Source organism: Toxotes jaculatrix, chromosome 5, assembly GCF_017976425.1.
Source record: "Toxotes jaculatrix isolate fToxJac2 chromosome 5, fToxJac2.pri, whole genome shotgun sequence".
NCBI classification, from domain to species: Eukaryota; Metazoa; Chordata; class Actinopteri; family Toxotidae; genus Toxotes; species Toxotes jaculatrix.
In genome coordinates this window covers 4050073-4061688 of record NC_054398.1, presented here as the reverse complement: position 1 = coordinate 4061688, position 11616 = coordinate 4050073, and the positions used below count along the sequence as shown (strand labels likewise).

The window sequence follows — 11616 nt, the reverse complement described above, 5'->3', positions numbered from 1 at the left end:
ATTGTTACCATGCTTCCACTCCACTCATTTTTAAATTAATGAGTTTTATTGGCAGCATTATGGGCCTGAAATAATGGAAAATTCTTGGATCACTATGTAACATCTAGATACAGTATGTGCCAATGTAATGTCTTAAGATTTTTTTTACCTTTTTATGTATTTGAGCTTGTCTGCAAAGAGAACCGTATAACAATTATAACAATGCAAAGTGTAACAACATGATAAGAAGAAAATAGACACAATTAGAAAAGTAAACACAACAAATGGTGGAGAATTCGTCACTGTTGTGCGTTTAAAGACGTGTTGCATTTTGTTGTGCTGCTGACATGTAGCATCCTGTCGTGAATAACCATGAAGTTTGTAAAAGTAGATGTTCACCAGCTAATTTGATTATGTTTTTATCATGTCATAATACACAGTAGTAGGTTTGTCTGTGAGCTCAGTGACTAGCTGACAGTCGCACCTCTCTGCCCTCCTGATTTGGTTTGTTTATGAGTGGAATTTGAATGACCTTTTGTGAATCCCAGTTAAAAGGTGAAACTGGCCCAGTTTAGCCATGTGTTTACTGTGTATACTCTATTCAGTGATAGATCCAGAGAGACATTTGTTAAATTCTTGTTTAGTGGTGGGGCCCTGTGCTTTACTGGCATGTGATAATATGATTTGACTTTTAGAATAATGGCAAGAATATTTCTCCCAACATGCATGTCTTCATACATTTGTTACCCGTATAATGGAATGAACCCTTTTTAGACATTTTGCCACAGCGGGAAAAGCACAGGTGTAAATAATAAAATGAATGCTGGCAGAATTACACTTGGACAGAATGGACTGTCTGGGACCAACTTTTGTGCAATTTTATTCATAAGTATAATATATACCAGCACAATGCCACTATTTTAGTCTTGCAAATACCCTCGTGAATTTGCAATAGTCAAATTACCAAAGCTGACTGACATGAAGTGAACCTGGGAACTTCATCCAGTCATGTTTTATGTATCCAGTCACTCAAAGATTTTTTGAGTGCAGTAAATAAACTAGGAATTTTAAATAAAGTTCAGAAAAGGTTTTAATTAGAACATCTCTAAATTTATCTGATGGAGTAACATATCATGGAAGTGTAATGTTTTTACAGTGTGACATTTATAGCGCTCTCTCTCTCTCTCTCTCTCTCTCTCTCTCTCCCCCCCCTCCCCTCCCCAACATTCCACACATGCGGAGAAGCAACAAGCTACCGAACCAGCAGCAGCAGCTAGCAGCCAGCGGCTATCCGCGTCGGGGACGAGGCGTATTGACATGAAAAAGTTTAGAAACACGGATCCTCGTCCTGAGTAGGCTCGAGAGCGGCGTTCGGCGAAACCTCAGACGGCCGTCGAAACCATGGGTCGTGACTGGCTTTCGTAAGATCGAGTTGTTTGTGTCAGTTGGAGCTTCAAATGTGCGAAAAGTCGCTCGGTCTCTCCTCGTCGTTGAACAAGATGGCAGCAGCAACAGCAGCATCGTTGCAGGATTTGACTGTGGTGCGGGTCCTCGTTGCTAGCCTGTTCCTTGACGCTCTGGGTGATAAAATTTCCTGGTCTTACTGAAGGTATGTCACCTTATCAGGCCAGACTAACTGTCAACGACATCTTCTGCGTCTTGCTGTGGTTTGGCTGTTTAATGAATTTAACGTTGATAGGACTTCGCTTCGTAGCTAGCTAGTTAGCTAACTGTTGAGCTAGCCAACTTCAGTTTGTTCCCTTTGGCAAGTGTTAGTAGCGAAAGCGAGTTAGTCAAAGCTAATGACTTTATAGTTGGTTCAGTTCAAAGGTCTGTGCATAGCATGCGCCTGTGTTTAGATTTTGAGAAACTTTAGCTCTGTGTTTTGTGAGATGTTAATGTTACCTTGTAAATATTTACTTAGATTGAACTTATTAGGTAAAGAGATAAGACAGCACGCAGCTTTTGGCTCACTGTAAAATATAAATTGGCCATTTTGGTTCTTAAGTATGTTTACATATACACAGAGTAACAAACCCATTATTTATCTGCTTGTCACTTACGACATAAGTTTCAACAGGTGTCTTGGCTGGAGTTGCCCTTCCCCCAAACACACACGTACACACTCTCATACACACACACACCCACACACACCAACCCACACCAACCACTCCTCCCATATGCTAACTGTCTCTTAGATTGATCAGTAACAAATTGTGTGTACAGCTGGCATTCTTGTACAACTGCAAAACACACCACAAACACACAAGCACACACACACACCTCTGTGTGTCATGACTCTCCATTTCAGGCTTGGATCTTGTTGCCCTGTGGGATATCAGGCTACCTAGTTTGGCAGTGAGAGGATAGAGCAGGAGGCATCACAGCTGTGTCTGTCCAAGTGTCCCTCAAAAACTGATGGGTATGGCACCTTGGCAGACATACGCAGAGTGAAATCAGATCACGGCAGTCACACCAGCCATATGGTGCTGGGTCTTTTCTTTTATTGCAAACAAGTTTTGTCAGTTGCATCATCAGGCTATTATTAATATTTGTCAGGCTGTCAGCTGTGGGTGGTGAATAAAGAAGGTAGTTTCTGACAGAAACTACCTTCTTTATTCAGTGTATACACTGATCTTTACTTATCAGTGGAAAAATATTGTTATCTTCCTTGAATACTCTCTTACCACCTCCAAGCTGCTTTCTGGAAGCAGATTTTGAGTAATATTGCTGTAACTACACTGGAATCCCCGTATTTTCACATCCAGAGTTTTTCCCTGTTTGAAAGAAAAGTTTGGTCATAAGTTTCTTGCTCATAACAGTGGTTGTTAATCTCTGTCAGCAGCAGTGTATCTGTTAAAAATCACAAGCCCTACTAGTCATGGGAAGTGAAGTGCGTTGTATTGTAATCTTGACGCTGAGGCACACCCCTCTGCTTGTCTGAGCCTGTGTGTGACAGCATGAGTAGGGAGGAAGGCCACAGGCCCTCAGCAGGCCTTACTTGTTGAACAAAACTTTGTGCTTACGAGAGCCAACTTCACAAGTGTGTTTAATGTGCGACGTAGCCTTAAAACTGGAATCATCTGACTCATGAGTGTGAACTCAGCCAGGCATAATGTATGCCTCTGTTTGGGATGCGTGGCTCACAGGCTTGGCCTCTGCTGTTTTCTGCCTGTTATCATGGTGTCATGACTTGCTGCAAGGAAAGGAATGTTCCTAAAAAAAAACACTTGAAAAGAAATTTAAAAGTAGAATTTCAAATTGGAGTGGAAATAGTATTGAATCTGTAAGCACCACATGGAATAACTTTTTTTTTGTTTTTTTAAGTTCAGGTTTGGTTCACATTTACAGAACATGCATATTAAATACATCATAAACTAGATTTCTGTCAGAGCAACTTTGTGTCAGATGTGTGTCACCTTTGAAAGTAGATGTAAATATGGTTGACGACTACATTGAACGTAGGCGTAAATTCAACTTGAAATGTAAACAAGAAACTCCGTTCTGTGGTCTGGGGTTTTGAATGTAAATTGCATGACATGAGGCAGAGTCAAATGAGGCTCGGATGATTGTATCTCCGTGAGTGGTCGCTGCAGTGTATCAGTTGAACTGCAGCATTGCACAAACCATAAACTGAAGCAGCAACCACTCGAGCTCGCAGTGTGCTCTCTTCAGATGAATGTTCTTCAACGGTGGATTAACTTAGGTTTTGATTTGAAGCATATTAAAATTGAGGATATTTCTTGGTGGCCATCACAAGAAGTAACGATGACAACACTAATGTGCGTATTTCATATATTCATATATTTCAGTAATTTCCCAGGCAGAAAGGTTTATCAGTCATTGAGATCAGTCAACAGTCATTTCTGTGTGATAGGTATATCTGTAAAATATCAGCGTTAAGCGACACTCATCATGCTTCTTGGTATATCATTTCCCCCCTGAGGCACTGCTTGCTTTGCTGTTCTACTTTGTGTGAAACTGACCCTCCAGTTTTTCATGCAGGGACAGGCCAGCAATGCAACGGGCTTCCCCCATCTCCCATTACAGTTGACCGGTTCCTCTTTCCACTAAGGGTGACATGATGGCTTAGATGCGTATTCGCTTTGGCAGCTTTTATGATTGCTTTATTTAGGCTGTGGCCTTGCTCAGGGGGATGGTGACAGGGAAGGTGCTATTTTTCTGTTCACCACTTCATTTCTTTGTGCACATGACTCATTCACATAATAATGTTGACAGGTTCAAATACCTAAACACACCGTCTAACTGTGCCAGCTTTGCCATAACATTTACTAAGTGGTACGGGTGGCTTGTGTTTTATGTATCTCCTGTTTTAGGTATGGCCTCACAAGTCTTGGTCTACCCATCACACCTGCACTCAGCTCAAACAAGTGCCTTAGGAACCAGCAGAAGTGGTACCAGCAGACACACAGGCGAAGCCCACCGCAGTAATAACACCAGCAGAGCCTTTCAGCACCGACCCCCACCCAAGACCTACGTGATCGGAGTCAACTACGGAATTGCCTTTCCCAACAACGTTATCCCATCCTCAGCCGGTGCTGATTCAGGAAGACGGCACAGGGGATTGCAGCTTGAAGACAGGGAGGAGTGGGCAGCGCAGACAGCGGGATTACAGAGAGAGGAGAGCTTTGAGCTTCAAAGAGAAGATCCAGCTGGGATCCAGGATCAGGAGCAGAGCAGAGGCCTACAGGAAGTGAGACCTCGCAGGAACAGCGGTGGAACTCCATCAGGAGGAGGCTTGGACTGTGGGCTGCTGAGGAGGGCCTGTATCAGAGCAGAGGAGGAAGAGGGCCGAAGCAGAAGAGTACAAGCGAGAGGGGGATACGTTAGCCTTCTAGACACAGGCGCCACCCAGAGATGTGAACTGAAGGCAGGTGAAAATAGAGAACAACCGCGGGAGAACAACTGCATTGGAAACATGCAGATAGTGGAGGAGGTATCTGCCCTACCTTCACTTCCTCCCCCTGTGGCCATGTTGCAAACCAGCACTGGGAACAATGCAGACACTGTCAGAGTAGGGGGCGGAGGAACACTGCCAGCTCAACAGAGCACGGTTGATGGAGTGACTGGCATGGGAATCGGGGTTGACGGGACCGAAATCAGGCGTAACGGTAGTACTGAGGCAGTGGCAGGAGCTACAGTCTCCAGAGCTGGATCAGGAGATGGCGACTACCAGTTGGTTCAGCATGAGGTCCTGTGTTCCTTGAAGAACAGCTACGAGGTCTTAGAGTTTCTGGGTCGTGGCACCTTTGGTCAGGTGGTGAAGTGCTGGAAGAGGGGAACGAATGAAGTAGTGGCTGTAAAAATACTGAAGAACCATCCATCCTATGCACGTCAGGGACAGATTGAGGTGAGGATTTGTGTGTTTTTGTTGTGTACAGTAATCATGGTCCGTGTTACAGTTGAAATTGTAGATTAACTGAAGAGTCTGTTGGAATGGTGCCCCTAGTTGTTTGTGACTTCAGTTTTCTTTGGACATCACACCAGCACATGGCAACAGAAACACTGCTTCTGTTTTTTAATTACGAGACAGACAGTGTCTGATGTCTCTAGTTTTCTTCTGTTTTTTTTTTTCTTCTTTTTTTCTTGCACTTGATGATCCGAACTGAACCTTTGTTATACTTCTCCCTTAATCCCCAGGTGGAGATCCTGGCCCGGTTGAGCAGTGAGAACGCAGATGAGCACAATGTGGTGCGCGCTCTGGAGTGCTTTCAGCATCGCAGCCACACCTGCCTGGTGTTTGAGATGCTGGAGCAAAACCTCTATGACTTCCTGAAACAGAACAAGTTCAGCCCACTTCCACTCAAAATCATCAGGCCTATTCTACAGCAGGTAAAGCCACCTTGGTTGCAGTCATACACAGACATAACCTAGCTATACACATAGCTTTCTGCTGGGCTCATATACTGTTTTTTTGGTCAATCTATGCAGGTGGCAACAGCCTTAAAGAAGCTAAAGTCTCTGGGTTTGATCCACGCCGACCTGAAGCCAGAGAACATCATGCTGGTGGACCCCTCCAGGCAGCCCTACAGAGTCAAGGTCATCGACTTTGGCTCAGCCAGCCATGTCTCCAAGGCTGTGTGCTCCACTTACCTGCAGTCCAGATACTACAGGTGAGGGCCTTCACCTAAATCTATGGAAAGCCCATCATTCATTAAGATATTGCTATTTATTTCAGAAATTCATCGTTTGAAAGGCCAATTAATGGCTTTGTTCAGCTTTTTAAGCTAGCTAGTTTTATTAGCAGGCTCTGACCTTTTTCTGGCTCAAGCATTGAAGTGATGAATTAGCATTGCATCAACAGTCAGTGGTTCGTCGGGTAGGCGTTTGAGCCATTTACGATAAGCTATAAGTCAAATTCCATCACTGACACAAAGGAAGCTCTGTGTCAGGTGAAAGTGAAATGGATTTCATTTTGACTACCAGTCACTTTTGCTAAGAGGGAAACCAGAAAAAGTTGAAAGAAAGTCAGAGCTGCTCACCACAGAGAGAAACTCAGCTGGTTTCAAGTGGGACAGTGTTAAAAAACGAGATTAACAGGGTGGAATATTTCTGAGGAGGATTGGAGAAGTCTTGAAGTGAAATGTCATGTAATTTGTCACCATGTTATGCACAGTGAGCTGACTTAGTCCCGAGGGTAATGGTTGTTTATGTGTGTGTGTGTGTGTTTCCCACTGGGCTTAGCAAAGCTTTGCCCCAGCTTTATATGTTTAGGCCCTCTCTGTTCTTATGTAATGTGACGTGATCTGTATTAACCTGCACACTGGGAACTCCACGGCATGCGCAACCCCCACCCCACCCCCCTTTCACTTTTTCTGTCTTTCTTTTTTTTGTCCTCCCTTATTCTTCTGTGCACATATGCCTTTTTGGGCGCATGCATACATGTCTGACCCATGTTCAGAGCGCCACGCCCTAAACTCGGCTGGTCTTACGTAACATGCAGAGGAACTGAAATGTTTATATGAGGAACAGCGTCATGAAATATTTGGCATGTCTCTTAGGCTAGGGTGAGAAGGAGAAGGTGCTTATGAAACGCAGCCAGGATTGTGAACTTCCAGACGTTATTGTGCAAATGAACTTTATTAAGTTATTAAGCTGTAATCTCACATTATGCCACATGATACATTAATTACCTGCTGTGTTTAAAAAAAAAAAAAAAAATTACAGATTGTTCAAAGTGGAACATCTGTTCAACATCAAAGCCTGGTCTCTGGTTTGAAATTGACTGTAAATATTTGATGAATCATCACGGTCTTGTTGGCTTGTGGAAGTTAGTGGTGGGTGACACATTTAATGACGTCCAAGCTTGTTTCCATAGGCAGAGTGTTTCCTTTTTATCAACTACAGGACAGCAGGTTGTCAATTTTGTACACAAGTTTCAGCAAGTAGGTCGGTCGGGTTGGGTAAACTATTACAAACTCTTCAAACATTGTGCAATCTATGACAAATGCTGTTGAGTTACTGGGTATGGCTGCAACTAATGCACTGCACACACCCACCATTTCACTCTCTGCAGTGCTTATTTTATTGTCCTGTAAGGAACACAGCAGTTTCTCAGCAGTTATCTCAAGTGTTAACTTCTGGTGAAAAAGTTGGGACCCAGAACTGTGGGCTTCCTGTCCTGAAACAGATTCCTTCAGACCAAAATGTAAGAGCACCAAAATGCCAGCGTTAACCCTGGATGCAAATTCTCTGTTTTAGCAAAAGCGAGCCACTTTCTAGCCCCCTCCCCTCTCTCTTAAGAGGTGAGGAGGAGAGTGGAGCTGTGGCTGTTGCATAACACGAAGGCTTTGCTCTCACTTGACCTGGTTAAGTGTGTATGAGTGAGCGCTCATGTGTGTTTGTGTGCGTGTTTTGTCTTTGAACAGTGTCCGCAACGCTGAGATCATAGTACAGTTAAAACGGGCAGGCACTGAATTTCAGGAAGGTCACTCAGGACACAGAAGGCCAGGGAAGAATGTGGTATGTGAAAATCCACATTTAGATCCAGGAAAAAACATTCAGACATTCCTGTGTGTTTCTGGGTGTGCTCATATGTGTGCCCCTGTCCATGCAACAGCGGCCAAGGCTGGATCCTTCATGTAGGCTACACAGTGTACCCTAACATGCTTCACAAAAACTCAATTCAGATGTGATAAAGGGCTTCAAGGGCTGTCAATATTGGTAACTTCACCTGCTTGAGCCACAAAGCTATATTGACCTGAAATCTTCTGAAGTGTAACGTGGCCATTTTTTCCTGTGGCCATCAGCAGTGTGCAACAGTGTCAGACTGCTCTTTTGATGACGTCTTGCTTTGTAAAAAACATCTGTTTTTGTGCCTTTTACCAAATAATGGAAGGTGATACACCAGCACTTCTGTTCCTCCATCTTTTCTCTTTATTTGCCTCCCATCCTGTCTCCTTTCCACTGTGTGTTTGTGTGTGTGTGGGAGTTGGTTTAGCCATGGCGTCGACTGGTAGTGCATATGCATTTGTAGTTTGCTTGGTGCAGTGTGCACTGGAAGGCCTGCGTGTTAGCAGAGTTAGGTAAATATTTGTGTTCATAGGGAGAAGTTACCAGTGTACATGTTTTCTTATCTATATGATTGAGCCCCAGAGCTGTGTGTCTGTCTCACTTGTGGTGTGTGTGTGTGTGTGTGTGTGTGTGTGTGTGTGTGTGTGTGTGTGTGTGTGTGTGTGTGTGTGTGTGTGTGTGTGTGTGTGTGTGTGTGTGTGTGAGAGAGAGAGAGAGAGAGAGAGAAAGTGAATTTCTTCATCAGTATTGTGGTTTGCAGAACACAGTGTCTCCTCCTCTCCAGTGCTCATATTGTATAATGGCTGCACTGTATTGTTGCCATAGTGAAACTGTTAATAAATGCTGGCCTGACCACAGTGGGGTTTTTTTTTTTTTTTTTTTTAAACAACTCTGGGATTTTCCCTGGATTTTCCAGAACCGTAGTTAGTGGCATAGTCAGAAATGTGGCTTTCATGCAAAAGTCACTTAAATATAAGGTTGTCTCGGCGCTCATTTAAAGGCTCGATGTGAAATCAAAATTCCAGTTTTGATCTCAGATTCCTTCAGCTGATGTTCACGTGTCCAGTAACTGCAGGGTGGTGTTTTCAATCCTGGATTGTCCTGTCTACACACTGAAGTGTCCTCAAGTGAATGCCTTTTCAAGTTAGCCAGGTTTTATACTGCCATAAATTGTTTTCTTCTGTAGATGCATTTCACACACAGTCTAATGAAACAGTGTGTTTTGTTGAATGGACTTTGTTTGTGCATAGAAAGGCACCTGCAGCCACGCAGCTGCAGAAGAGGTGGCAATATGAACTTGAACTCTGTTGATTTCGTATGCTTAACTCTTGCAGATAGACACAGCTCTGGCAGAAGCTGTTCGGTTCCTGTCATGCTCTAATGTGTTGTTGCCATGGCAGCATGACACAGCAGGGCCTGGTGAGGTGGCTGTTCAGTCCTGCGGGGGCCGGTGACGTAAAACAACCTCCCACAATGAAAATGGAGCACTGGGCTATGTGAATAATTCAGATAAGCAGATCAGGTGGAAGGAGGGACGGCTATCATCTTAGCATGCTTACAGATTTGGGCAGCTTGTGTCAGGCTTCTTTCGTCTAGGTGTGATTTCGTTGTCACACACAGTAGGTGCTCTTTTACACTAGCTCCCAGTTGCGTCGCGGTTGTACATGCTGCACACATCTGTTCAGCTGTGTGATGCAGATATTCAGAGGTGCGTGTCTTTGCCAGGTTCTCTTTGGAGGGAACAGGAAAGGCAGATCCTGACTAGGCCCTGACAAGTAACCTTGGGCCAGTTTTGCTGACGGACCCACACTGTCAGTTTCACTCCACAGTTTCAGAAAAAAAACAAGGCTAGAATAGGATTCCCCAACACAGCTGGGGACTTTTTATTGATTTGGGAAGTAGAACAGTGGAAAAGACATGTAGCAGTGTTTGTGGATTCATGTTGTCTGTCCCAGTTTGCTGGTGGTGCCCATACCTGCAGATAGAGCTAATTATTACATAACAAATAATACTTCACACATTATGCAGTGTATGTATTTAACATCTTGCTTTGTGTGTTTTTCTTTTTCTCGTGTGTGTATGTGTATGCATGATAGTAGCCCTCCTCTCTCTCCTCTTTCCCTTTAATAAGTTTTTACCTGGTTCAGTGTTACAGAGAGAAGACTATTTGTATTTACCCTTTTTTTTCTGCCTTTAAGGCATACTGGGGTATTAAATTAGTCATTAAGTGTCAGAGTGTTTGAACCGTGGGTTCGGGAGCAGAATAGGCCTGATTGTATTACAGACTGGTGACGTTTCCTTGCAGTCACTGTGGGATGTGCTGTGGGCTTACAGCTTTCATTTTATTGGTTTGTTATTGATTTCTTTGTTTGTTGCCGCCTCATTGACTCTCGCCATATGACCAAGTCCTCCACCCATATTTCCTGGATTGCAGACTTCTTTTATGTGGAAGTACTTTGTAGTCAGGTGGTTTTAGTCATTGATAGCCTTGAAACTAGAGATCAGCTTGGTACCCTTAAAGAGCAGCAGTATGAATGCAGACGGCGTTGCATGTTTTACCAGGAAAGGACTGTGCAAACATTTTGAAAATGTTACGGAAAGTAATCACATGCCACTTGTGTTTTTAGTCAGTGCTTCTCTGGTTGTTAAACATGCTTGTTCATTGTCATGTAACTCAATATCGATATCTGATCATCATGGATAAGCTCTGTGTACAGGTGTAGAAGCACAGGGTTCACGTGTCCTGTTCCGTGTCCTATCTCATCATGTTTAACATCACTCCGAATGGCATAAACACACTTGGATACTGCCTAAGGTGTGTTTATCCATAATGATTTCTGTTGCAGCAGTGTGTTGCCTTACAGTATGTGGTGTTTGTTCTTGTTGTAACTGCTGCTCTCTAGTGTGACTAGTTAGTTCTGGAACCTGGTCTGGCTGCCAAACACCTGTGGGTGTGTGTGTGTGTGCGCGCGGGTGTGTTGAACGTGTGTTATGTGATGAGCTGTTACGGCTCTGGAAAGCTGGGGCCGTTGCTGCCGCTTTTATGAGTCTGGCAGTATAGCTGTGAGCAGCAGCACACACATATACAAACAGGGTCCTCTTTAGGTTTTTTTTTTTTTTTTTTTTTTGGTCCCCTTTAATCCCCTTTCCCCCAGCTATGTGTGTGTACATGTTTGTTTATTTTTGCCATAGGTCTGTAATGGACAGCTGTACCCTGAGCCCGTGTTTGTTGCAGCCTGTGGACAATATTTTTTTAGTTTAGTATTTATTTATTTAACCAGAAAAATCCCACCGAGGCTAGCAACCTCTTTTTTCAGGGGAAAGCTGGCTAGGACGGCAGCAACAGGCGTACAAGTAAACAATACTGAAAACCAGATAACAGTGAAACCAAGAAGGTTATTGCAGACGCAAGACTTGGTCAAATCTTGCTGTAAGACTTGTCCCTTTCTCTGTTTTCATCTGTACCGCAAACATTAAGCAACAGCAAAAACCGTAGATGTGATACTAAAGCACATTCAAAACCAGAACCTTCCCATCTCTGTTTCCTCTTCTTAAGTCAGTTTGGTACATTGGTTTTTTATTTTTGTAATCCTGAGCAGTTGC

At 43.7% G+C, this 11616-nt stretch overlaps 1 protein-coding gene across 1 annotated transcript in view; it reads left to right on the top strand.

The window, feature by feature from the left end:
* Positions 1-1248: 1248 nt before the first annotated feature.
* Positions 1249-11616, top strand: part of LOC121181656 (homeodomain-interacting protein kinase 3-like) — a 28841-nt gene continuing 18473 nt past the window's right edge. The window contains exons 1-4 of the mRNA XM_041037674.1: positions 1249-1588; positions 4317-5350; positions 5641-5832; positions 5932-6113. Of these exons, the coding sequence (XP_040893608.1) occupies positions 4319-5350; positions 5641-5832; positions 5932-6113 (1406 nt within the window). The 5' untranslated portion in view covers positions 1249-1588; positions 4317-4318. The remainder of the gene's footprint in view (positions 1589-4316; positions 5351-5640; positions 5833-5931; positions 6114-11616) is intronic.